This window comes from Patagioenas fasciata, chromosome 18, assembly GCF_037038585.1.
Source record: "Patagioenas fasciata isolate bPatFas1 chromosome 18, bPatFas1.hap1, whole genome shotgun sequence".
NCBI lineage: Eukaryota > Metazoa > Chordata > Aves > Columbiformes > Columbidae > Patagioenas > Patagioenas fasciata.
The window spans coordinates 11,290,704-11,317,435 of NC_092537.1; the positions used below are offsets into that span (position 1 = coordinate 11,290,704).

General features: G+C 48.1%; 1 protein-coding gene across 13 annotated transcripts in view; it reads right to left on the minus strand.

Annotated features, from left to right (window-relative positions):
• The window catches only part of LOC136109597 (dynein axonemal heavy chain 9-like), a 191,971-nt gene that overhangs the window by 75,214 nt on the left and 90,025 nt on the right, over window positions 1-26,732 (minus strand). For 11 of the 13 annotated variants that reach the window (XM_071816766.1, XM_071816753.1, XM_071816758.1 and 8 more), the window contains 6 exons: window positions 26,452-26,685; window positions 20,324-20,584; window positions 16,137-16,562; window positions 12,146-12,265; window positions 2,832-3,020; window positions 630-865 (listed from right to left, as the gene is read on the minus strand). In XM_071816766.1, the coding sequence (XP_071672867.1) occupies window positions 630-865; window positions 2,832-3,020; window positions 12,146-12,265; window positions 16,137-16,562; window positions 20,324-20,584; window positions 26,452-26,685 (1,466 nt within the window). Of the gene's footprint in view, window positions 1-629; window positions 866-2,831; window positions 3,021-12,145; window positions 12,266-16,136; window positions 16,563-18,999; window positions 19,436-20,323; window positions 20,585-22,245; window positions 22,360-26,451; window positions 26,686-26,732 lie in introns of those variants that run through there. The other 2 variants (XM_071816763.1, XM_071816764.1) reach the window with 2 other exon arrangements.

Consider the following 26,732-nt stretch of genomic DNA (forward strand, 5'->3'; position numbering starts at 1 on the left):
CCTCCCTGCTCACGCAGGGTCACAGAGCAGATCACACAGGTCAGGCCAGGCAGGTTTGAATGTCTCAGAGAAGGAGACTGACCAGAGAGAAGAGCCAGGAGCAGAAAAGCCTTCCCAGAAAAACCTGAGGCAGATCAAGGCAGAGGTGCTGCAGTGAGAACCTCTGAGCTGATGGCGGCGTTGGAGTAGAGTCGCCCAGCTGATCTTCAGGGCATGGTGACCCTCAGGGCAGCTGCACCTCTGTGCCCAGGCTCGCTCACTTCTCCCAAGCCTTGGGAAGCCCTATTCAGCCTCCTGGGAGAAACTGAGTCAGGACATGACACATAAGACAAGCCCGACAGAGGATGCTATAGCATCACACGTACCCAGCCTCCAGCACGTAGGCTGTCTTTATTCACAGTTTCAGAGGAGTTTCTATGGTAACTGAGCCAAGCACTAAACAGGTCCTCTGTTTAATGAGAAATCTTTATCATTTTGGTAATGAATAAGAAGCTAATATGCAAATACATTTGAGAGTTTTCCTCAACGTGATTGGCCCAGCTGGTCACAGTTAAGTATACGCTGTTCATCAAATTCAACAGGCAGATAACCATTACAAGGTATTATGATGTGATAAGGCTGATGTTTACCCCTTCTGCCCAATTCGGATCACTCGGAGGTCTTCGCCATACTTTGTTTTGATCCATTTGATACCCTGCAGCTGCGGATCCACCATGAGGGGCCAGCGCTCGCAGTTGGTGAGGATGGTGGCATTTTCAGTGGACATCCGATCAGCTGGCAGCCCCTCGTTCTGCCAGGCAGCGACATCAGCGTCGTCCGTCAGCATGGTCAGGGGATCGAGGGACGGAGTTACAGGGATTGGTACCTGGGAGGAAAGGAGAAATGCTTCCTAGCGTCTTGGTGAAAAGTGACGAGTGTGACTTGCAACACTGAATCATAGAATCATTTTGGTTGGAAAAGACCATCAAGATCATTGAGTCCAACCGTTAACCCAGTACTTTCAAGTCCACCGCTAACCCATGTCCCTGAGAACCTCATCTCCATCTGTTCAACCCCTCCAGGGATGGTGACTCCACCACTGCCCTGGGCAGCCTGTTCCAATGCCCCACAGCCCTTTGGGGAAGAAATTGTTCCCAAGATCCAACCTCAACCTCCCCTGGTGCAACCTAAGGCCATTTCTTCTCATGCTATTGCTTGCTACTTGGGATAAGCAAGGAAAATATTTCAAGAAAAGTCAGTTTAATTAGAAACTGATAACTTGTATTTATCAGTGGCTTCCCATTCTACAGGATAGTTTGAGCTAGTGTTAGAAGAGGGTTTAAAGGAGGGCCACAGAGATGATCAAAGGGCTGGAGAAACTGCCTTGTGAGGAAAGACTGCAGGAGTTAGGTCTTTTCTCCCTGGAGAAGAGAAGGCTCAGAGGAGATCTCATCACAGAATTCCATACTTAAACGGCAGCTACCTAGAGGACAGAGGCTCTGTCTCACAAGGAGCCACATGGAGAAGACAAGTGGCAATGGGCACAAGTTGCACTGGAAGAGGTTTCATCTCAATATAACAAGCTTTTTACAATGAGAACAATCATTCATTAGAACAACCTCCCCAGGGATGTGGTGGAGTTCACATAACCGGAGGTTTTCAAGATGTAACTGGACCAGGTGCTGGATAATCTCATCAAGGCCCTTCCCACAAAAGCCTGGACCAGATGATCTTTTGAGGTCCCTTCCAACCTGGGTTGTTCTATGATTCTATGATCCTGTTGTAAATGAACACAAATTAAACAAGCATCCCCAAGAGTTTTGCCTGCAGAGCACAAAGCACCCCAAGGGCCACAGTCCAGCCAAGCAGGTCCAGCTCACACGCTGCCATGTACAAGATCTCAGAGACGACAGCTTGGAAGAACATAATGACCACCCTGGTAAGTCTGCTGCTGCGCTACAGAACAGTATTAACAGTTCCAGAAACACTTCTCTGGCTCAGGAGGCCATTTCTGGTTGTGACAACCAGAAAGATATCTGTGCTGGTTATCTGAATAGAAAAGAGCTTTTAATTTTCCATTAGCAACACAGGTACTTCGTTGAAATTTCTATGCACAGAGTCAGATCATTTTTGAAACAACACTGCCTTTCTTAACTAAATTCTTCAGTTAGCGTTAAGAAATGCACTGCCCGGTTGTGACCTTACTTAAAAGCCTCTTGGCATTCCACCAGGATTCATAACATCCAGTTACAGTACTGATGTGCAAAAGCTCAACCCTGCAGGAAACTGAGCACTTGCATTTCCCAATGCATGAGAGGACCTGGTAAAAATCAGTGAAATATTAAACAAGTTTCAAGCGCGACACTCTCCATCTGGTCCAAGCAGCAAGACATGGGGAAAACCAGCTGAGAGGCACGGCCAGCATGAACAGAGCTTGTGGCCAGCATGAAGAATCATCTGGAGTTTTTCCAGGCCTACCAGAGAGCTGGCAGGGAGCTCTGCCTGCTCCAAGCAATCCCTTCTCCAAACCTCCTTCCAGGCCAGCCCTGACACCGAGTTCCAGCTGCACAACTGCGCAGGGCTCCCTGTCTGTGTTGCTTATCAGGATTTTCCTGTGTACACGGAGGAACCAGGTCACTTGTGTGGAGCAAGGACACCACAGCAGCTTCCCCAGAGGGGTGTAAATCAGGCGTGACCAAGTCCTGCTCCTCAGTTCAGCTTGGTGAGGACATTTGGGGGATCAGTCCCATCATTTGGAGGCTCCCCTCATCTGGGGGATCCCCTGTGAACACCACAATTGATGGCCGTGTTAATTCTAGTAACAATTACTTCTCAGAGGAAGCAAAACTTACTTTTAGCTGATGCAAATACGGCTTCCAGATCCCATCCAGGAGCTCTTGACGGTATTTCTTGGTGAAGTATCCCAGGTAGGAGATGAAGGCTGTAATCAGCAACACGTCTCCACACAAGGTGCTCTGTTGCTGTTTGAAGTTCTTCACAGCTTCAGCCCATCTCACATTCTCAGAGGCGAGTCCCCCAACCTAGAATTTCCAAGTCAAATTGATCATTACAGTGGTTCCTTAAGCAATACCTCAGGACCTGGCCATGTCCATACCTTGTTCCTGATGTCAGTTGTATTTTGCTAGAGTTTAAAACCAGGGAATGGAAAATATTCGATGGTTAATTTGCTAACCTTGCCTCATCCCGCTCAGTGAAAGGTTGGTCCTGCAGTTGAATCGCAGGTGTTTGCTTCTCAACTCCTCTAAAATCAAGGGAGGATCCATCACTTCCCCAGCAGGAATTAATATCAAGATGTCAGATGTTAATTACCTTAATGCCACAGATTCACACCTTGTTACACCCTCTCTCACACAGAGCTCTCTTTCTAACAGCCACAACCTTCATCTGTTTCACACATTTTATTATTACCCTGGGTAGACGGTATTTTGATCACAGTCCCCTCGGGTCTACATTTTCCTTGCCCTTAAGTCTCTGTCCAGAAAACGCTTCTTCATGGACATTTTTCATGAGCATTCAATGCATGAACACTCCACATGGGGGGTTATCAGCTTTGAAGAGGGTTGAGCATCTCCTTGTAAAATAGGATATCTCTACAGGTACTGAAAACTACTTTGACCATTGGTACTTTTCAGGGTACCACTGGCCCCTCATTCCTGAAATCTTGCAGTTTGGTGATTATAAGAGATATCCCGACACACTCCCCTTCCCTTCCCTTCCCTTCCCTTCCCTTCCCTTCCCTTCCCTTCCCTTCCCTTCCCTTCCCTTCCCTTCCCTTCCCTTCAGCACTATTAACTGGGAAGCATGGCTTGGAAATACGAATGGGATGCATCCTTCAGGTCCAGAAGCCAGAAAAACCCCAAACAGTTTTGTGTTGACCTCATGCATTTGAGATCGCAAAAGCCAAACCTTATCCTCAAATTCACAACCACTCTGCTGACATCGAGGGGCCCTGGGAGCACCCATGTAATTTAGAGATCCCCTCTGCTCACAGGCCTTTGGTACCAGGGCCAACCGGCACTTTCAATTTTTCCTCTTCAGTATGCAGTCCATGTGAGCTTAGGGTTGTTTCTCCTATTTCTCATTTTCATTAAAAATTCCTCTACATCTTCCTCTTGCAAACCACCCCTCCTAAGTGAGGCAAATGTGAATAATACGACACCATCTCCTTCTTCAAGGTCACTGTTAAATGTTAAATAGGACCAGCCCTAACACAAATCTTTGTGATAAGTCTTGTGAACACCTTGAACAACTCGTTCCTCTAAACTGGGTTATTTTGCCAGCTTGAACTGATGTGCAGAAGACAGGTCCCCAGGACGGGAAGGCACCACCTTCAGATCCTCCTCAAATTCCACCATCACACGTTCCAACTTGGCCAAGTCCCATTCTAGAAGAAACTTTCTGCCTTCCAAGGGTTAGGAATCACCTCCTGATTCCCAACACAAATCTACTCCTGGCCAGTTTCTGCTATTGGTTCTCATGCAGGCACTGTCCTCCAGGTCAAACAGCTCTTCTTTCACCCTCGTAGAATCACAGAACCATTTTGGTTGGAAGAGACCCTCAAGATCATTAAGTCCAACTGTTCCCCCACCCCCTGGCACTGCCCTCTGTCCCTGAGAACCTCATCTCCATCTGTTCAACCCCTCCAGGGATGGTGACTCCACCATTGCCCTGGGCAGCCTGTTCCAATGCCCCACAGCCCTTCCTGTAAAGAAATGTTTCCTAATATCCAATCAGGTTTACCTCCAGATACTTTTATAAGCTGCCAGTATTTTGTGGGGAATATGCTCTCTTGGCTAAGCAAAAAGCCTTGATCTAGTTCCCCTGTGAAAGACAGAACCACAGGACCAGCTCTAGCAGGCCAGACCCAAGGTCCAACTCCTTTGGCATGCTGTCTGCTGACAGCAGCCCTCAACAGACGGCTTGGGAAGGCCTTACAAACAAGTACCTGGTAATGGCTCCGGACATAATCCCCCAGCTTCACACAACTGGAGGTTTAAGGACTTTCTGAAACAGAGCTTAATAAGCACTGATGATTTTGTCCTTCAAGACTGAGTCTAAGCTGCCATGGATACCAACCAACCTTCTGGCATCTACAGCATCCTGTGGCCAGGAGATATACAGTTTAGCTCTGCTTTCTGTAAAAAGAATTACATTCTTTTATGTGCTGCCTGAACTTTTCATTTCCTAAAAGCTGTTGACACAATCACACTTGCGTCACCTTCTCCACACCACTCATGATTTCAAGCCCTTGACACCCACTCTGCTGTCGCCTTTTGAGGCTGAAAAGCTTTAGCCTATTCAATAATTCCTCACACAGACAAAGCCTTTTGATTGTCCTTGCAATCTTTATCTGTACCGAACGATGTAATCTTTATTATCCGGTTTCTTTTCATTGTTACCTTCTCTGCACCATTTCCCATTCTACTGCATCCTTTGAGGTACAGCAGAGGGGGCGGAGGCACAGCTGCACATTCCAGGCTTATTGAGAATGTATTTATATAGCGATATTGTGATTTTTTTTCTGTTTTGTTCTCTCTTCTTTTCCTAATAAACCTTAACATCCAATTTCAGCTTGGGTTTTGGGTTTGTTGGGGCTTTTTGCCTCTGGGAGCACAGAGCTCACATACTAACAGAACTCGTAACTCCATCGTTTCATTCTTGAATGATAATAACCAGCTCAGCATCACTTACAGCCTGTGTAGAGTAAAAACTAATTTTTCCAATATACATTACTTTATATTTATCTACCTGGCATTTCATACCTCCATTACTTGGTATCATTTTTACAATTCTTTATAGACAGTCTCCATCGTTATCGCTTTCATATTACTGAGAAATTTGCGACCTGCTTACACACCATCTCATCCAGATCGTTTATGATTATTCCGATGAACACAAGAAATTGCAGACACCAACAAAAATACATCTGATGGCCTTTCTACCTTTATAAATCTGTGAAAATTGCATTCTGGGCAGCCTGACTCCTTCCAGCAGCAGAAAGAGAAGCCACAGATGTTTCTTTGCACCGTTCATCCTCAGAGCTGTTCCTATACCTGTTTCAGCTGGGTTACTTTCTCATGAACATGAACCAACATCCTACTCACAAAGCTGCAGAGATTTTCCCAGAGCCTTTCGCTGATCTGAGCGCGTGCTGATATTCCCTTAGGTTTGCTATGAAGCCTGCTCTTGATATGATTAACACCACATCTTGTCTTTCTTAGGTCTACATGACATGATCTGTTCATCAGATTGTGTTCTCCAGCTGAACCCCCCAACTCTCTCAGCCTGTCCTCCCAGCAGAGCTGTTCCAGTCTCAGATCATTCCTGTGGCTCCTCCGGCCCCTCTCCAGCAGGTCCATGTGTGTCCTGTGCTGAGGACCCAGAGCTGGACCAGCACTGCAGGGGGTCTCACAGAGCGGGGCAGAGGGGACAATCTCCTCCCTCGATGCTGCTCACACTCCTTGTGATGCAGCTCAAGATACGATTTGCCTTCTGGGCTGCAAGTGCACATTGCCGGCTCACAGCCAGTATTTTACCCCCAGCATCCCCAAGTCCTTCTTCACAGGGCTGCTCTCCATCCCTACATCCCCACATCCCCAGCCTGGGTTGATACTGGGGTTGTCCTGACCCAGGTGCAAGACCTTGCACTTGGCTTTGTTGAACCCCATGAGGTTCACATGGCCCCACTTCCTGAGCTTGTCCAGGTCCCTCTGGATGGACCCTGTTCCTCAGGTGTGTCCCCTGCACCACTCAGCTTGGTGTCACCTGCAAATTTGCTGAGGGTGCACTCGATCCCACTGTCTATGTCATTGATGAAGATGTAAACAGTACTGGTACCAGTGTGGACCTGAGTATATGTAGATCACATCTACACAGATCAGGTATCACATCTTTCCACACTTAAAAGGGGACGATAAGAAAGGAGAGGACAGACTTTTGAGCAGGGCCTATTGTGACAGGACAAGGGGTGATGGTTTTAAACTAAAAGAAAGGAGATTCAGGCTGGACATGAGGAAGAAATTGTTTATGCTGAGGGCGGTGAGCGCCTGGCCCAGGTTGGCCAGAGAGGTGGTGGATGAACCATCCCTGGAGACATCCCAGGCCAGGCTGGACGGGGCTCTGAGCAACCTGAGCTGGTGAAGATGTCCCTGCTCATGGTGGGACTGGGGGAGCTGGGAAGGTCCCTTCAAACCAAACTGTTCAGTCATTCTATCTGTACACCATCTCTTTTCCAAAGCAATGAGTCCTAATCTATTTCCTCTCTTCACATATAGAAGCTATTGCACCCTTCATTGCACTTCTATGTCACCTACAGCCTCCTGAGCTGTGACCCAACTGTGTTCAGCACACACAGGCACACCACAGGTCTGATACAATCATTGTTTAACTTCTGCTCCCTGATTTTTTTCCTACCAGTTCCTAGTATTCCATCTTTCTCTCTTCCTCTAGTCGAGTGCCACGCTGCTGTTTCTGAGAACTCTGTGCAACGACTCCGAGAGCTCTTCTGTGAATGATAATAGTGTAATTAGGACCTATCAATGTAAATGCATGATTACAGTTCGTTTTCCCTGCATGCATTATTTTGCATTTGTCATCACTAAATTTCATCTGGCACATTAGAACATATCCACTCACAAATTCCACCCATCATCCATCATCCCTTTTGTGGTGCACAGATCCACCGACTTGCCCTGGTCCCTGTCCCTTTGATCCTGAAGCATCTTCCCCAGGTTGTCGAAAGTTCACGACATGCCAGACTACAATTAAGGCACTGTAACAGTTCAGCTTGCTGTCATCCCCCCGCTTCATTTTTCAATCCAAAGCAACACTGTCTCTAGTTAGGTGCACTCTTCATACAACCTCAAACATGTATTTCAAAGCCTGGGAACATATTTCTGCCCACAGTCACACAGGTGACACATCTTGGATGTCAAATATACTGCACATCAGTACGGGCTGTCAGGATCTATTCCGAGATCAAAGCCAGAGGTGACACAGAAGATGGTGTGTGTTGCACAACATCAACTCCTGTACACTGCAAAAGCGATCCAGGTCTGACAGCCACACAAGCTGCGTGCGTTCTACCCAGGCCTTTCAAACAGCTGGTGGAACTGGCGCTGACATAACTCGTTCTCGTCCGTGTTTCCAGCTGGCTGTGTTTCGTGTCCCTCAGCTGTGACACCTGCCAGCAGCAGCTCTGTCCTGCAACCCCCCACAATACTCACAGCGTCAAGGAACCCAACAGAGTCTCGGTTCAAGTTGTTCCCTCGCCATGGGGTGGGGAGGAGATGTGATCAACACGGCCTTGGATATGGTGTCCCCACTCCTCCAGCACTTCTCTCCATCTTAGGGCAAGCGTGATAAAATTTCACCTCTAAATAAAAACGCCTCTAAGCAAATGGATACTCTGTTAAACCAACGCTACAAGTACTGCAGCTTATCCCAGCCACAGGCAGAGGCAGGTGATTTCCCAGGGACTGAGGGCTTCTCCTCTCCCAACAAATTGCATTGGACTCTGATAATTTCCACCGGTCACTCTGGTCTTGCCCAGAATTTTAAATCCTCCCTAATGCCAAGAATTTCCAGTGTTTTCCGTATGATCCCCAGTAAGCAGAACGCCCTGGTCACGGCACACCAGCATGTGCTGCAGGACCCTGGCAGGATGCTGCTTCAGTTGGTGTGATCCTAGATGCAGGAACAGCGATTGGCTTCCACCTGTTTTTTCTCTGACAACGAAAGGAAAGGGTGCCTGCCATGGTAATGCACCGTACTTGAGCAGACGTTCAAATTCCATCAAATGATTGCCTCAGCAAGGACTGGCAGGGCTTAAAAATAAGAATCATATTCAAAATAGAAAGCCTATACCCAAGCAATGTCCTTTATCTGCCCAAAAAGCCTCAAACCACCCTCCTCCATCCAGCTCTCTCAGTGCACAGAGCAGACTGCACACACTAACGCATCCTCCTTTCCCTTTTTACCATCCTCTGTTTGCTTCAATGAGAGACTTGAAACACAGGCACCTAAACATTCCCATTTTAAGTACATATAAGAGACTGAAATAGCTATGGGAGCAGCCAACATCACCCACAGGTGACCAGACAGACCCACGCATGGTTTCTCCCACTCGCACACCATAAAGAGCAGGGTGGGAGCAGCGGTTTGTGCATAACCACATCAAGATCTCCTGATGCCTGCACAGGGAAATGTTTCTTTCCAAAACCAGTCACCAGCGCACCCAAAGCATTTCAAGATGAAAGAAACCTGTGAGCGTCCCCAGGTCATGAGCAAGGGAAAGAACACGTTTCAGAGCCAATATATTCCTATTGCTTCACTGAGGTTATACCGCCCATGACACAAACTCCGTGCTGTCAGACCACAGACTAGTGCAGAGATCATTGCTAAAAATGCAGTTGCAACCAAAGAAAGATTTTCTAAAACTTGATTCCTATGTCTTATCTTGATTTCAGAATTGAAATAGTTGCTTTTAAAGGAAATTATCAAACTTAAAAAAAATCATGTAGGAAGATACATCACAGGTGACAATCTGTCACTACAGTGGTACTAATCAAGGTGAAATTAAGCCGTATTCAGTGTAAAGCACACACACACATATTTATATGAAAAGAATTGCAACCATCATTTCTATGTTTCTTTTTAATGAAATATTTTCTTCTATTTTGTGGTTCTTCTATGTGAGCCACAATCTACCTCCATGTCACACGTTCAATGTGATTTTGTTAGTCTGCAGAAAGACACAGGGCAATACTCATCCTTCAAAATCTCCCCGGAAACATCAATGGCTCTTTCAAAAGAAAAAGCTACTTTCCTGTTTTAATTAAATGCTTCAGAAGCATTCAGCGAGATTTAACCTGAAGAACATGAAAGCATAAAACTCCTTCAGCGGTTGCATAAAACAGATCTAAATCGGCACAGGAAGGGACTTTTCTGCTGTTTGTCTTTGACCCCGGATATCTGAGCATCTCAGAGTCCCAAACGCATTTGTCGGCAAAGCAGCCGCCTGTGCCGCAGCCGGGCTGCACGCGGCTCTTCCAACGCAGGCACACAGATATTCAAGATGAAGGGTCTTTTTTCCGAAGTTTCCCAGTACCCAGGCACGTAGCAGGTGAACTCCGCACTTTTGGGGAACACTTTCCTGCCCTTTTTCATGTGTCTGTGAAAACTCACCCGAAATCTAAACAGTTCTGAAAATCCAGGCTAAAGCAATTTGCTGAAGGTCACTTAAGAAGGTCTGAGAGTACGAAATGTGGAACAGAGCACAACTCCACATGTCCAAAGCAAAAAGCTTAACCATTTGACTTCTATATTTATCACTGCATGCTACACTGGGATAGATGCAAACAGATATTTTACTTTATATACAGATTACAGCCAATCAGAGAATCCTGCATCACTTCTAGACATACCTTTGTACTGGGATGCAGCTGCCACCAGCTCCACCAGCAGTAGCAGCTTCAACAACACAGAGACCAACCTGCATCCCTGAAGATGGGCAGAGCAGGCAGGATGGTCTCCTGGAGATACAGGCCGAGTCTCTTGGGAAAGAGAGCGGTTCAAACACAGCATCTCCCCTGCCACTGGGAGGAAGAGCAGCACGGCCGCTTGCCTTTCAGGGCTGCTGCAGGCCCAGGCTGCAGGTCACAAAGCAGGGGCCACACGTTTCAGTGAGTTTTGCCAGGTCACAGGACAGGCTCGGCAGCTGTGCACATATCCCTCACCCAAAACAGGGCACGGGAGGAGCTCTGCACATGAAGAGCTGCAATGTGGGAACGCAACTGCCTAAGTCCAGACCTCCACCTGCATCTTCCCTGCAGGTCTAGCATGTCGGATATTTTAAAAACATGGAAAAATTGGGGCTTTCCACTGAGATTATATCAATGTGTTCAGTTTTTGGCCCCTCACACCAAGAAAGGCCTTGAGGTGCTGGAGAGAGTTGAGAGAAGGGAGCGGAGCTGGTGAGGGGCTGGAGCACAAGTGTGATGGGAGCGGCTGAGGGACCTGGGGGGTTCAGCTGGAGAACAGGAGCTGAGGGGAGACCTTCTGATCTCTGAACTGCCTGAAAGGAGCTTGGAGCCAGGGGGGTCGGGCTCTGCTCCCCAGGAACAAGCGATGGGATGAGAGGAAACGGCCTCAAGTTGCGCCAGGGGAGGCTGAGGTTGGATCTGGGGAACAATTTCTTCCCCAAAGGGCTGTGGGGCATTGGAACAGGCTGCCCAGGGCAGTGCTGGAGTCACCATTCCTGGAGGGGTTGAATAGATGGAGATGACACTCTCAGGGACATGGGGCAGTGCCAGGGTGGGTTAACTGTTCGACTTGATGATCTTGAGGGGCTCTTCCAACCAAATGATTCTGTGATTCTATGATAATGGTGCCTTTGTGTGCAAGAGGGGGAGCTTGAGTCAGCAGAATCAGCTGCTAGAACCAGCTCCAACACCACCGCCTGGCAGGGCAGAGCTCAAGCACCGGTCAGTCTCCTGCAGCCCCGTTCCATTGCTCAGAGGAAGAACTGGCTCGCTCGGAGCTGACAGCCAGTGCGGAAGCCAAAATGCAAAGCATTAAGGGCAATTAAGGCACTGGATGTGAGCTGGGGCTCCAGCTAGTGTGAACAGAAGCCATCATCTCTCAGTGTCTTATCTGTGAAGTAGTGACAAGGGCATTGCCCCTGCAGAGGACTAGGAGGCTGCGTATTTTGAAGATACAATAGACTGCAATGCATAGCGATGGACTGATAATGGAGACATGCACTGCTTTTTTAGAGCTTTTCACTATTAACTTTTCATAATTTCTAAACCTGCAAAGCTACTGGCATATTCCTGTCTTTTTTTTTTTTTTTAATGATACGATTTTTGAGTAATATAGTTTTGGCTCATCAGTACTTGATCAAGCTTTTAAGTAACAAAAAGGAGATGAGACCTGTGAAGAGGGTATAGCAATACGAGCAGTGCCTACCCTGATGTATGAAAACAGCCAATGCAAAATCATTTTCATTACTGAAACTTGCTGCAGTGCAGGAAACATATTCCAAAAAAATGAGAGGATGTAACGTTCTGTGCGCACGTGGTTCGCATCTCAGCAGCACCTGGTACCTCCCATTCATGCCACCAGAGCTGCATCTGCTGACACTCACCAGTCGATTCGCAAGAGCAATGGTACACGCTGTCGCTTCGGCTTCTTGCTGACACTTGAGTTTGTCGGAAGTGGCCTTCTCAAACTTGGCTGTGAGCTTCCTCAGGTTCTCGTTGAGGCGCTGTACATGAGAAAAGAAAATAAAAGGAGAAAATCACAGCACAGTTTTAAGGCAAACCCTTCTGGAGAGATACTCCCCCTGCGGCAGCAGGAGCAGCGCGGAGCAGCCGTGTCCTGGGTTACATTGTGTGCTTGGAACTCACACCCTCAGCGCAGGGCACAGGCGAAGAACCTGCAAAACTAATGTATTTGGTGTGAATTTAAACTGGGAAAAGGGGTCCTTATGGCCAAGCACCTATGAGTGGTGCTATAGCTATGAACAGGGCAGCTAAGAAAACCAAGTCTTTTGTTCTCTGATGCTGCAGCCCCTCTGGTCTCGGTCCAGTCCTTGAGGCTCTGCTGAGTTGTGCGCAGAACCCCAAGGGGCTCCTGGGGCTTGAACCATCGCCAGAACACACCTCCTGTGCCCTCTTTCTAGAAAGGACTATGACATAGAAGTCAATAAAGTGATCCTGCTCCTAAAGCTGCCTGAGCTGCCTTGGACACTGTGACAGAGGAGCGCAAGCAGCTCCAGGTGGGACCATCTCACGTGCAGGCCGGCTGCAAAGTGTTTGAGGGCTGGGAAGGGGCAGAAGCTCCCAAAGCACCTGGAGCCCCCCACACTGTCCCTTTGCTTGGCCAGAGCTGCTCACACTCAGGTCTAAAACAAATCAAGGGCTCCCACAAGCACTTGGAGCATCTCACTTCTGATAAGAGAGGCAGAAGTAATAACCGATTTTATCTCCACCCAGTGCAAACTGCTTAAGGATAAACTGCTCGTAAATCACTCTAACGCTGTTTGAGCTACACTAGAAACAAACCTGAAAATAAAAAAGGATTCTATTCTATTCTATTCTATTCTATTCTATTCTATTCTATTCTATTCTATTCTATTCTATTCTATTCTATTCTGTTCTGTTCTGTTCTGTTCTATTCTATCCTATTCTATCCTATTCTATCCTATTCCATTCTATCGTATTCCATTCCATTCTATTCCATTCCATTCTATTCCATTCCATTCCATTCCAGTATCTGCAGCTCTCCAGGATACTGGAAAACACAAAGCGCTCCCTCCTTGACCTGTCTTGGAATTAATAACACAAAAAGTTTCTGTCCCTGCAGGTACATGAATGCGTGTGCATACGTACACTCCTATATATAAAACCCCATTACACAAGCACAATCTGATACATGAGCGTGAGCTGTGAGAACAGGTCAGAGCTGCAATGCCCACCAGACCCACTCTGCAGTAACACACAAACACATCTGTGTGCAGCTGGGAGGACAGCTCTCACTTCTATATCTACCCTCCCCAGATTTGTAGTGACCTTACTTCCCAGGCAAAGTGATAAGTATTTTTGACAATCCAAATAGTCTCATTTATTCCTAAAAATAGATATGCGGCAGCTCAGGGCCCTGTTGTGAGCAGGTATGAATCAGCCTCACGTCAATGAAGGTATCCAAGATATCACAGTTTGATAAGCAGGGATATCCCTACAGATCCAGCCCTGCGCCGAGCAGTGTGTCATTACCCACCTGCAGAGGGGAAAACGCACCTAAACCAATCAGTTTTGCAAGCGCATGCTGGTGAGGTACCAGTAATCCCCCCAAAGATTGGGGGGATTGCCACTTCCTTAACCAAATCCCACTTCTTCGAAAAAAGAAAGAAGAGAAAAAGCTCAGACATTAAAAGCTTCAGAAACAAGAACCATAAAGGGATAAAAAAATGTTTGCCAGTGCTGTATTTCACATCTGAGATGGGAGAATTAGAGGCTAAATAGCTCTAAATCCAGCCCTGCTCCAGGTGCTGTGCCCACCTCTGCAGCAGGAAGGGGCTACTGGAGGAATCTGCAGCCTTTTCTTTAATATTTTTAGTTAAAAAGTGTAGTAAGCATTTTAAGAAGCCTAGGAGGCATCAAAAGAGCTATATATTTTCTAAAACGAAGATGGAACAGATGAGTCCTCGCACGAGCTGGGCTGGAGGAACAGTGCTGCCCCTCTCTAAGTGCACATCGCAAAGCCGCATATTTCAACACAGAACTGTCAGCCCAGCTGACAACACATGTTGGTTTTTAAAGGGGATTTTGCACACACTGTGGTGTCAGTACGAAGGCACAGACACACAGGATCCTTCACTCATGAAGGAGGATGCCAGATCCACAGCATGTTAAGAAAAGGCAGGTTTGGGGGCACATGTTCCAAAATAAGTCAATATTTTTACTTACTTGTCAATATTTTTTACGTATTTTGATTTTATTGACTTATTTGTCTGGGTTTTTTGTGGGGTTTTTTTGCTGTCTGCAGTGCTGGTCCAGCTCTGGGTCCTCAGCACAGGACACACATGGACCTGCTGGAGAGGGGCCAGAGGAGCCACAGAAATGATCCGAGGCTGGAACAGCTCTGCTGGGAGGACAGGTGAGAGAGTTGGGGGGTTCAGCTGGAGAAGAAAAGCTCCGGGGAGACCTTAGTGTGGCCTTTTCATACGTCAATGGGGTTGATAAGAAAGATGGGGACAGACTTTTGAGCAGGGCCTGTTGCGATAGGACAAGGGGTGATGGTTTAAACTAAAGGAGGGAGATTCAGGCTGGACATGAGGAAGAAATTGTTGCCCTGAGGGTGGTGAGAGCCTGGCCCAGGTTGGCCAGAGAGGTGGTGGATGAACCATCCCTGGAGACACCCCAGGCCAGGCTGGGTAAAGATGTCCCTGCTGCGCTGCCTTTTTTCTTTTTTTTTTTAATTAGCAAAAAACTAAATAAGGATGATGCACAAGATTTGCCATCAGGGAGCTGTGCAGGGACAAACTTTTAGCCTCGTACTTCAGCAGTCATCATCCTGCAAAACACACCCATCATCGGGGACTGAGCGCAGGGAACCAGCCCAGCACATGCTATGAGTGCTCTGAATGAGCCTCCGGTTCCTCTTCCCCCCCAGGAACACACTGGTTTGAGACAATGAGTGTCCTGAGGACCCAGGTGTAGAGGTAAATTACGTTTTGAAAAACTAGGTGGGAATAATAAGAATTATTAATTAGCCTTTCTTTCAAGGTGTAAGCAAGGCTGTCGAAGAACAGATGAAATGTAGAAAGCAGCAGTAAAAAAAAATCTTTGGATTCCCACTCCACACATGAGCACAGAGAAGCAGTTTGCTCCAAAGTGGAGGATTTCTCCCCAGGCAGTGACCAGTGTGACAAGTCACGGAATCCCAGAATGTCAGGGGTTGAAGGGACCTGGAAAGCTCATCCAGTGCAATCCCCCCATGGAGCAGGAACACCCAGCTGAGGTTCCACAGGAAGGTGTCCAGGCGGGTTTGAATGTCTGCAGAGAAGGAGACTCCACAACCTCCCTGGGCAGCCTGGGCCAGGCTCTGCCACCCTCACCATGAAAAAGTTTCTTCTCGTATTTAAGTGGAACCTCCTGTGTTCCAGTTTGCACCCATTCCCCCTTGTCCTATCACTGGTTGTCACCCAGAAGAGCCTGGCTCCATCCTCCTGACACTCCCCCTTTCCATATTGATCCCCATGAATGAGTCCCCCCGTCAGTCTCCTCTCCTCCAGCTCCAGAGCCCCAGCTCCCTCAGCCTTTCCTCACACGGGAGATGCTCCACTCCCTTCAGCATCTTGGTGGCTGCGCTGGACTCTCTCCAGCAGTTCCCTGTCCTTCTGGAACTGAGGGGCCACAACTGGACACAATATTCCAGGTGTGGTCTCCCCAGGGCAGAGTAGAGGGGCAGGAGAACCTCTCTGACCTACTGACCACCCCCCTTCTGATCCAGCTCAGGCACCATTGGCCTTCCTGGCCACAAGGGCCCAGTGCTGGCTCATGGTCACCCTGCTGTCCCCAGGACCCCCAGGTCCCTTTCCCTTACACTGCTCCCACCGAAGGGCAAGCACTTACAGCAATCTTGGCCTTGATACTGGCCAGCTTGTCCTGGGCAGCCGCCAGCTCGGCGTTGGCCCTGCTCAGAGCCTGCCGCTTGGGCTGCACCTCGCAGAACACAGCGTGGAACCGCACCATGTTCACCACCCAGGAGCAGAGCCCGGCCGCCGCCAAGGACTTGGTGGTCACAAATTCGGGTTTAAACTTGGGATCCTGTAAATAGGGCTGAAGGGCTTTGAGGCAGTTCTCATGGATGTTCTCCTTGTCGAACTTGATCAAGGAGTCCAGGAAGCCATCCACCCTGGCCATGGCAGCTTTGGCTGCTTTCCAGCTCCTGTCCTTGGGAATCTTTCCTCCTGGGGCCATCAGCACCATCACGGCTGCGGTGACATTGCTGACAGCTGAAGGTGGTGAGCCAAAGGACCTCAGCTCCGTCAGATTCTTCTGAAAACGGGAAAACAAGGTTGTTAGACAAAAATTAATGGGTTTGCTTTCTACTTTGCAACTAATAGAGTCAGGCTCCCAAGCTATCAATCTGATAAATTGGGTTTCTTCCAGCCCAAACATTCTTGCCTCTAAATCACCGCTGTGCATGTCTGCAGCACATGTGCTCAGTTCCCTGCACCCGGACCAGCCCAGCCCCATGTTCCTCCTCACACTCCCACCCTTTCCCTGCTGCAGGAGGTTTTTTGCCCTCTCAGAAGATCAGGATAAGGAAAAAGGAAAACTTTCCAAATAATAACCTCTTCAAATTGCCCCCAGCCCCTCTAAAACTGCCTTGAAGCTCTTCTCTTTGTGCTCAAATACTCCCTGTGCCAGACACCCTTGCACTGAGGTCTTGTTGAACTATCTGTGTGCACCCCTGGGGCCATCATCCAGCCCAAATTTAGGCACTTAAACAAAGCACCTTTAGCAGGATGGCAGTCATTGGGGTGAACAGACAGTCCCCTCACAAGAAAATCAGCTAATCCACCTCCTCCACTGCCAACACAGGCAGCTTCAGTGAGTCCCTAATAGAAAGTGGGATGAATCTTAACCTAAGTTAAAAAAAGGTGAATTGCGGAGAAAGCACCTATTTCCTAACACCCTTGCAACTGTGACAATAAAGCAGTGCTGAGGATTTGATCTGCTGACATCTTAAATCTTGTCTCCACGCACACACGATTTAGCTTTAGCATAGGAAAAACCAGCGCGGGTAACTCAGCTGCGCTCAGATGACACGCTGTTGTCAAAACAAGGATAAGGGCTGTTTCAACACTGGTTTAAGGAAAATCTATGAATTTCAGTCAGCTCCTGTTTCTATCAGTTCTGAATAGTTTTTAATCTATTTTCTCTGATGTTCTGCTTCTATCAGTTTCTATCTGTGGCAGCAAGGTGCGAGAGTCTGGTACTTCTGAGCATTCATTTTTTAGATAAAGGTATCTGCCACGAATCTATTCCTAAATGTGTCTTCGTTTGCTTTGAGCTTTTCTTAATCATCGAGCTGGCAGAAACAGGCCCTTGGGAGCTGTGTGCATTTCCAGTGTGAAACGTCTCTAATTAACATGCTCGATGACACGGAGCCAACCGTGAGCACAGGCGAGCAGCCCGACATTCCCTCCTGTGTCCCCAGCACCCAGCTCAGCTCAGCCGGGAGCAGCACGGACGATGTGGCCTCTCCGGAGCCCCCGTGTGCTGGGGGTGCTGCTTGGGGGGCTCTGGCAAAGCAGCCTGTCTTTCACAGCCTGCATCTTGCTGGCAATGGGATGCTGAGTGGGTGCTGTTGTTCTTTCCATAGGAAGTGAACACTTCACGGCATGACAGGAACGGGGACGCCACTGCCCTGGGTGGAGGGGAGGATGATGCTGTCCTGGTCAGGAGATGGAGGAAGCCCTGGGCAGCATGGGGTGCCTGGTTTCCTTCCCTATTGTGAGAGTTTCTGGCGCCACGGGAAGAGGACAAGTCAAGCCCATGGTGAGCGCCACGCTGATGAACTTGAGTACCAGGTAAAAGGAGCTCTGCCCTTTTCCCTGACAGCATCAATCTGTTGCATTTTAATCACAGAATCATGGAATCATTTTGGTTGGAAGAGACCCTCAAGATCATCAAGTTCAACCATGACCTGACTCTGGCACTAATCCATGTTCCTATGAACCTCATCTGTTCCACCCCTCCAGGGATGGTGGCTCCACCACTGCCCTGGGCAGCCTGTTCCAATGCTTGACAACCCTTTCCATTCAGAAATTTTTCCTGATATCCAATCTAAGCCTCCCCTCGTGCAACTTGAAGCCATTCCCTCTCATCCTATCGCTTGCTATTCAGGAGAAGAGATCAACACCCTCCATGCTACAACCTTATATCACTCTAAATTCTTCTTCTGCACACCGGAGTATCCCCAGGATGGAAACCAGACAGGACACTGACACCGAGTGCCACCTGCCTCAGGAACCACTATGGCATCCTCAGATGTCTCTGGACCATCTCCAGGGGGATATTCCTTGCAGGCAATTGCATGGCAAGTTTGTTGCTTTTGATACTGTCACTGTTTTCTGCTCTCTGTAACCTGTGCGGAGACTGAGCAGCACTGGCCAAGCACCATCCTCCTTCTCACACGGGCACAGGCTGCCCAGAGAGACAACTCTGCCTCCTCTTGCAAGTGCTTTGTGCCAAGCAGAGACCCACGGGCAGGGGAAGGCAGTCCCGGAGTCGCTGTGCCTTCATCTCCTCCTTCCCTCCTCCCAAAATGAGATGACGATGTCGAAACATCAGATCCCCCGAGTTCCATGTCCTGCACTCCTTAGGGGATGCAGGTGCTGAGGAACAGCCCGCAGACAAATTGCACTGCAAGAGATAAAGGGCATTTTTGTCTCTAAAACCTGATTTCCTAAGTTTTCAAACTCACTGTCACATCTGGCTTTGCATTTTTTTGATTTTGCAGGTGCTCTGTGCTGGGTCTGTCATAACCTGCTGGGCATCCATCATGGTCCATATACTTATTACCTTAATTATTTTATGCATATACTATACAAGTCTGAATAGACATGGTTGTTCTTCTTTTAAACTAGCAGGTGACACTGGCACAGAAATGTCCATGTATCCACATACTTACTGAGCTTCTTGGTAGCTAACTATGTATATTTACTGCTGCATTCTACTTGACAGTTTTTCTCACTATTTTCCATATTAATGTTGCATATAGCAGTGCTGCCCAAAGAAGACAGATAATTGGGGAGAAACTGTATATACACACACAAATATTGCAGATTATTCACATTAGTAAGCAGGTCAAGCTCTCCGGCGCATCTCCGATCAGCAGGTAAAGGAGACCATGCCTTCCAGTGCTCTGCTACTGCAGCTTCACAGGTCCCTAGAGAAAAATCCCAGCATCTCCCTAATCTTTGCCTAACGAAATATTCTACAGCTCCAGCATGAAAACAAAACTAATAAGGAGACAAACATTTTCCCTTTGTACAGTCCTTTCCCTTCCAGGAACAAGAGCCAAAGCAACACATCTCTGCAGCAAAGCCATGTTTTCTGAAAGCTAATTAAACAGCAAACCCATTCCTGATGACGGAGAGTTGTTTTCCTCTCCCCCAACGGGGCTATGACTGAGCCATGGTTTGAGGCATGACAGAGCCTTGCCTTGCTGCAATCATGGGATTCATTCTGATTTTCCAGCTGCACCAGGTGCTTGGCCACTGCTCTGCCCTGGGTGCAGCAGGAGTTTTCTGCTCCAGGATGCCGTGTGAACTTCAAGTCAAGATAAATTGTAGGTCCGTCCAGGTTCCAGTATAAGTTGGGGAATGACCTGAGCAACGTGAGCTGTTGAAGGTGTCCCTGCTCATGGCAGGGGTGGCACTGGGGGAGCTTTGAAGGTCCCTCCGACCTAAACCATCCTGTGATTCTATGGATCTATGATTCTAAGGTGACCTTCCCTTCCTTGTGGGGCAGAACCAACGAGCAGTGGAGCCAGCCAACAGTGGAGAAGAGGTGCAAACGAAACACCCACCTCCAGTTCCTCCTGCTCTCCATAAACATGAGTAAAAGGCAACTTGGTGCAGCCTTGCTGCTACTCTAAGTTACACCAAGAACCCAGTATGCACCAGCTGGGAGGAAGCTGGAGGAGGGTGAATACATTGCCCAAAAATTTGGGCCATCAGATGATATTTCCCCCTGCTCCAATGCAGTCGGCAGATACTGGATTCCCAGGGGAATCTTTACCCTACCTTGTTAAGGGTGTTCAGAGCAGCCTGGGCAGCCTCCAGGGCAGGCTCAGCTTTGGCCAGGTCCTCCTCGCAGTCCTTCTGTTTCTGCTCGACCTCCTGGGTGATAAGTGCCACTTTCTGCTCCTCCTCATCAGCAATCGCCTTTTCCCTGCTCACTTTCTCCGTCTCCACTCCTACCACCCGGATCAGCTTGTCAGCATCCTCATTCTTCTGCTTCAGCTCCACTTCTTGGGCTGCCAGCCTGGCCTTCAGCTCATCCACCTGGAGGGAAGAAACACATGTGGGAGCACAGACATGCACCAACCTGTTCCTGCCCTGCACAGCAGCACAGGGTCACACTCCGGAGGGGCTGAGCAGCACTCAAAAGCACAGAGGGCCTGTGGGCAAAGCAAGCAATGCCGCGGTAGCACAGAAAAGCGGTATTCTAGCTGTTAGCAAGATTTGCTGCTCTCCTTTGCCCATGGTTGCTTGGGTCAGGGTCGGTGTGTGTGGTGCACACAGTGGAGCAGCCTGCGAGCGGTGAGGAACCCAGCAGGGGAGAAACCCCATCAGCAGATGGAGCTGCTGAGGTTGTCCCAGCCCTGCTCCCTGCCTGGAAAGAGGACTGAGGTGCCAGGGCAATGCAAATGCTGCTTTGAGTATGATCTGATGGGAAGCAGGTGGAAACTTTCATTTCAGCTGTTCCTGGGATTGCCTTTGTGCAATCAGGAGCCTCACCATAGGCCAGGCACTTGCAGCAAGCTGTTCTCATCAGAAAACCAAATACACCCAGCTGTCACCTCTCTTTGAACACGAGATCTGGTGTCACATCACGTCCCCTCTAACAGAGGCACGCATGCACTGTACATATGTGTTTGGCAGTGGCGATGACGCACTACAATTCAGCTACGCTTTCTTTCTCTTCTCAGCCTTGACACCTACAGAACAGAGCAGGTGTTATTTTGCCACGTGCAGGTTTTGAGGAGGTCCTGTGCACCAGGAACCCCCTGCTTGCCAGGCACACCCTGCAACACACCTCCTCCCCCCCGCACCCTGCACACACACGGCAGAAGAAGATGCCCATCAGTTCCCTTACAACCATCAGGTCCTACAGACTTGTGGCACTAAGGCCATTTTTCACACCATAAACATCATTATTGTGATCTGCTGACACATACAGCCCTTGTCAGACGCCCAAGGCTTGAGGGACTTTACATTGTGGAATCATAGAATCATTTTGGTTGGAAAAGACCTTTAAGATCACCAAGTTCAACTGTTTAACCTACACTGGCACTAACTCACATCCGTAAGAACCTCATCTCCACATCTATCCAACCCTTCAGGGATGGTGACTCCAGCACTGCCCTGGGCAGCCTGTTCCAATGCCCCACAGCCCTTTGGGGAAGAAATTGTTCCCCAGATCCAACCTCAACCTCGCCTGGTGCAACTTGAGGCCATTTCCTCTGTTCCTGGTGCTTGTTCCTGGGGAGCAGAGCCCGACCCCCCCTGGCTCCGAGCTCCTTTCAGGCAGTTCAGAGATCAGAAGGTCTCCCCTCAGCTCCTGTTCTCCAGCTGAACCCCACAGGTCCCTCAGCCGCTCCCATCACACTTCTGTTCCAATTCGTGATGTCAAATGAGCTTGAGAAGGGATCCCCCATTCAGCTGGCAGCCACGAGGCACAGCAGTGGTAGCAGCTCCACCAAGCAGCTACTCAGACGCGTAAGGTAGGAGCACTTTCAGCAACAGGCTGGAGCGCTCACATGGTGGGGCAGCTCACACTGGCTCTCACTCGAAGACAGAAAGTCTCTTTCTAAAAGCACCGTATCGATTAATTTCCACAGGCTCTGTGCAGACCATGGAGTTTTTCCCTGTCCTGAGGTCAGGCGCATAAAGGATTACTTAATGCTCCTTCAATACATCTTTACCTACATAAAAGTACTTACTAGAAGGGAAGTCAGACACTTGCTTTTGTTGATAATTCCATTTTTATACCAGAAGAGAGAGCAAGATTTGCAATCATATAAACTGAAGCTATTGACATTCGGCATCAGCTTCAAGTGGAGAGCGGTTTCTTAGAAGCCTCTTTGTGCGCTTCAGTCATTGTCACCTCCTGCTGCCCAGCACCACAATGCTGTTTTCACCTGGGCAAAGACGCAACTGTAAATCCAGATGACTCCAGCCTTCAGGAGCATGTAATCCCTTCATTCAGGAAACTCAGCAGCAGCTTCTTGTTCAGCTCCACATCTTTGGGGATTGCAGGAAACTGAAGTGGGAGGCTTCACTGATAGCAGATATGGCTTGTGAGCTTCTGCCCAAAAATGATGTGCTGGATATAGACATGAATGGGAGCTTTAGGGGTTTACGTGGCCACAACAAAACAAGTGAGGGATTAAAACCCACCAGCACTCAACAGCTGATGTAAATTCAGCCCTCAGCACAGCCCCTGAGAACAGAAAATGTTCTGACAAAACCTTCTTTCAGCCAAGCACATGTAATAGCGGAAGGGTAAATGACTTGCTATAACACTGTCAGGATTTTAAAATCAAGAAATTCAGTTGGGGCTTTGCCCGAATGAAACATTTGGAAGGCCAGAGGTGTGTGTTACTGTGAAGGTGTGTGCTACTGCCCAGTTTGGCTTGGGCAACATGTTAAATTCCCAGTGGAAATGATCCAAGTGGGAGCTGAGGACCCTCTTCTAACAGACCTCGCCACATCTGGGGGACGTTTGCTGACCTCCAGCCTCCCTCACCTGTGTAAGGAAACAAATCACACTTCCCCAGTGAGGCTACAGCTCAAACACAGTTGAACAGAGACAATTTAATAGTGTTTGTGCAGTGGAAAGAGAGAAACAGGAGCTACGCCTAAACAACTAAATCCACTCTCTTTAGTGGTATCCTGGGGGCAGCACCAGGAATGCAGATTTATGAACTTCACTCCTCCAGTTTCACCCCCTCAACACATCAAACAAATTTCCTTTAATGCCAGGCTCGTTTCCACAGCAAAACCAGTCTGTCACATCCATTTCTCCTCCCTTCCCACACAGCCTGATGCCCAGACATGAAAACGCCTGATGAGACAGCGCTGAGCGGGGAGGGCTCACACCGCCGCCTCGGGAAGGCACAGCTGAAATATTTAATGCGCTCCCATGGGTGGCCTGCGGAGCCGTCCCTGGCACAGCAATGCCAGGAATAAAGGCATGAAAAATTCTCCTCTTTCTACAAACGTCACGGTAACCAGGTACTCAGATTTCCCCTCTCTCACACCAAAAAGGGTGGCAGCTTGCACACAGAGCTATTTGCTGCTTCTTCGGAAACTTTTGGGTAACACTTCAAGAATAATTGTACAAAGAGAGACCGAGGTGGCAGGAAAAATGACAGCAGACCATCACCCCAGAGTGAGGAGAGAACACTATTAATCTCTCTGTGTGTGGTATTTCCAGCAGACATTGGTGGGTTGAAGTCCCCCACAAGAACAAGGGCTGGCGATCAGGAGACTTCTCCCAGCTGCCCACAGAATATTGCACCTGCCTCTTCATCCTGGTTGGGTGGGCTGTAACAAACCCCCACCAGGATATTGGCCTTGTTGGCCTTCTTACCCATGAACACTCAACCAGGACAGAGCAAGAAGAATTATTAAAGAACAGAAAACCTGCAGGGCAGGTTCCCAGAAGACTCATTTTACCTCATTTTCCCTGCTTTGTTTCAAGAACACAAAATACATCACAAAGGTCAGCGACTAATTGATAGAGCAAGCAAGACTTGGATCTGGAATCCAGTGATGCAATATTAACCAAGGTCATCCAAAAAATGACTCAGCAACGGGCTCTGAACAGAGAGCTGACCTCTTCATGGTGAACATCACTTGGAAAAACAAATGACTCATCCCATGCATCTTCCTAAGTCTTCTATGTCCTAATAACTGGAAGCCGGCTCCTGCTTTTCAGGGTACTGAGGACAGTCGCTGTCTTCAGGGAAAGATGGTGAGGAAACATAGGAAATGGAAAACATTTCTTTAGAAGAAAAGTTGGTCAACAGTATCAAGTTGTCCAGAGCAGGGACAAGGGGTGGAGAGGGGAAACAAGTCAAAGGAGGGGGAAGAGGTTATTTTGAAGTTGGAATGGTTAAGTCAAAATGTACCCTGCAACTATTTGCACAACAGCTCCCTCATGCTGAGGCCACACTGGAAGGTCTATAGAAATGCATAAAACTCATAATTAACTTGTCGTGGCATCCAAGCAGCAGGAAACTGGAGAATCCTGGTGACAGGAGCACTAGTCCTCAGACTTAAGGCCACATCCAGGTATCGAAATCCTCCACCTTTGCTTATAAATTTAAAGAAAAAAACAAAAACAAAACAACCCACAACATATCACTTTCAAGCACCACGACACAGCTTGGAGATGACACACCTGAGACATAAGACTTGTCAGCTCCTCAGCACCAGGACCAACCATGGGTGAGTGTAAAGTTCAGACAAGATTGAACGTTCTGGTATGATTTTCACTACTGCTAAATATCCACACCCTTGTTTCAACTCGGCAGCAGTTTTGACTATTGCACACATCTGATATTTCAGGTGTTTAATTTTAGGCCCCCAGTGCTAATCTCAGATTCAAATTTGACACATTTGTCCTCACTGCTCTGCATCTTCAGGAACCTCACAAACAGGCGTTTCTCACCCAGCTTTACTCCAACCAGATATGAACATCGCTTCCTTTTATCCTTCTCGCGACAGTAAAATAGACAAGACCCCAAGGTGCTGTGGCTCCCCATCTCCTCCCCAGCCCTCCACCACTCCTCAGCACCTCTTCTGTGGCTGGTCAGAGAACCCTTGCCAACAAAACACCCATATGCAGATACAACTGAAGAATACAAAAGGTTCCCATGTTTGACCGACACTACAGGGACTTGTTTCCTCTCAAAAGGTTGGTTTCATATTAGTTGCTTGCAATAAAAAATAGACCTAACCCAAATTTTCCATCACTGGGACACCACCAAAACCAGCAGCAATGCACAGGTCAGCAAAATGATTTCCCCCCATAGGTAGGGTGGGTGTGAGGTCGCTCTGGTTGACATCACTGGTTCTAACTGGTGTTCTCTGCTACTGGCTGTTCAACCGCAGCCCCATCCTTCCGCAGGAGATGACAGAACCTGCAAAGGGGGCATGAAACATGCCCCCTCCCATTCTGTGTCCTCAAAGACCTGTCCTGCACCATGAAGAAAGCAAGTGCTCAAGTGAGACGCAGGCTCTCAGAGCCAAGAGGCACTAATAAAGCCCATACATCACCCTCCAGCGAGGCACATACCCTTCTGAGCACGACAGACGTCGTTTATGTCAGCAGCATTACCCAGAGCACATAGGCAGAAGGGAGTGAACCCGCTAGTCCTTCATTCCCACCAACCCCCTGCATTTCCTCAGAGCAGCTTCAGGAGAGGTCCATTTGCCACAGCAGAAGCTTGTAAGTGAACATTTGAAACAGTTAATAGAATATGAAATGGAGAGAAAAACGGGAGCTAGCAACTGGTGTAGACAGCAAAGCTCTGAAAGGCAGTTTGAGTCACTACAGAGGGGTTTGTGAAATACTCAGAACAACATCCAGTCTTTACTGCACAAGAGTGCCAGTGCTGGTCCTTAGCAGGGCGATTTGGGGATGGCTGGTCTACATTTCAGACATGCAGTAGTTTCCCTCAAAGATGGACAGCATAATGCAAGGAAAAATGAACATCAGCTATATTTTAAAAGGATTCTTGCTGAAGTCATTGTAGATCCCCTGGATGCTACTCCAAAAATCACTGATCTCCCTCTATTTTATAAGGTATTTTGTCACAACTGAAAGATAATAATTAAAAGATGTACATAGCCAGTTGGATCCCTATCTCATTTCAGTTCCTGTGATCTGTCACCAGGGACTGGCACCACCCCAGCAGCAGGGACTGAATATACATCCCTCCCCTTCTCCTTTCCAGTACAGACACAACTCCTGCTCCTCAAAGAACCAGTTCACACCAGACTAGAGCCAGGATCTAGCGCAAATTTTACACCCTGCACAGTTCCAGCCGGTAAAGTTCTCCTTCAAACCAGGATGAGGAGATGCCTCTAACAGAGAAACACGAAAACCCATCAGCTTTTAACCCCAAGGGTTTGCTTACCTGTGCAGATGTGCTCTTGAGCTTCTCCAGGCCATTCTCCAGCCGCTCCATTTTTGCTTTTAAATCCTTGCCCTTCTTCAGTAGCAAATTCTGATAGAGTTTGATTTGCTCCAGGAAGGACTTTGGAGTGGTGTAGTTATATCGTCGCTCATTGCTCAGATACAATCGCGAAATCTCGTTGACACTTGTGTGGACATAGGCCATGAATTTGCTTATTGAATCTTTCACTGAATCCTAAAAGTAAGATGAGAAGACAAGGAGAAAATATTTCAAACTGAACA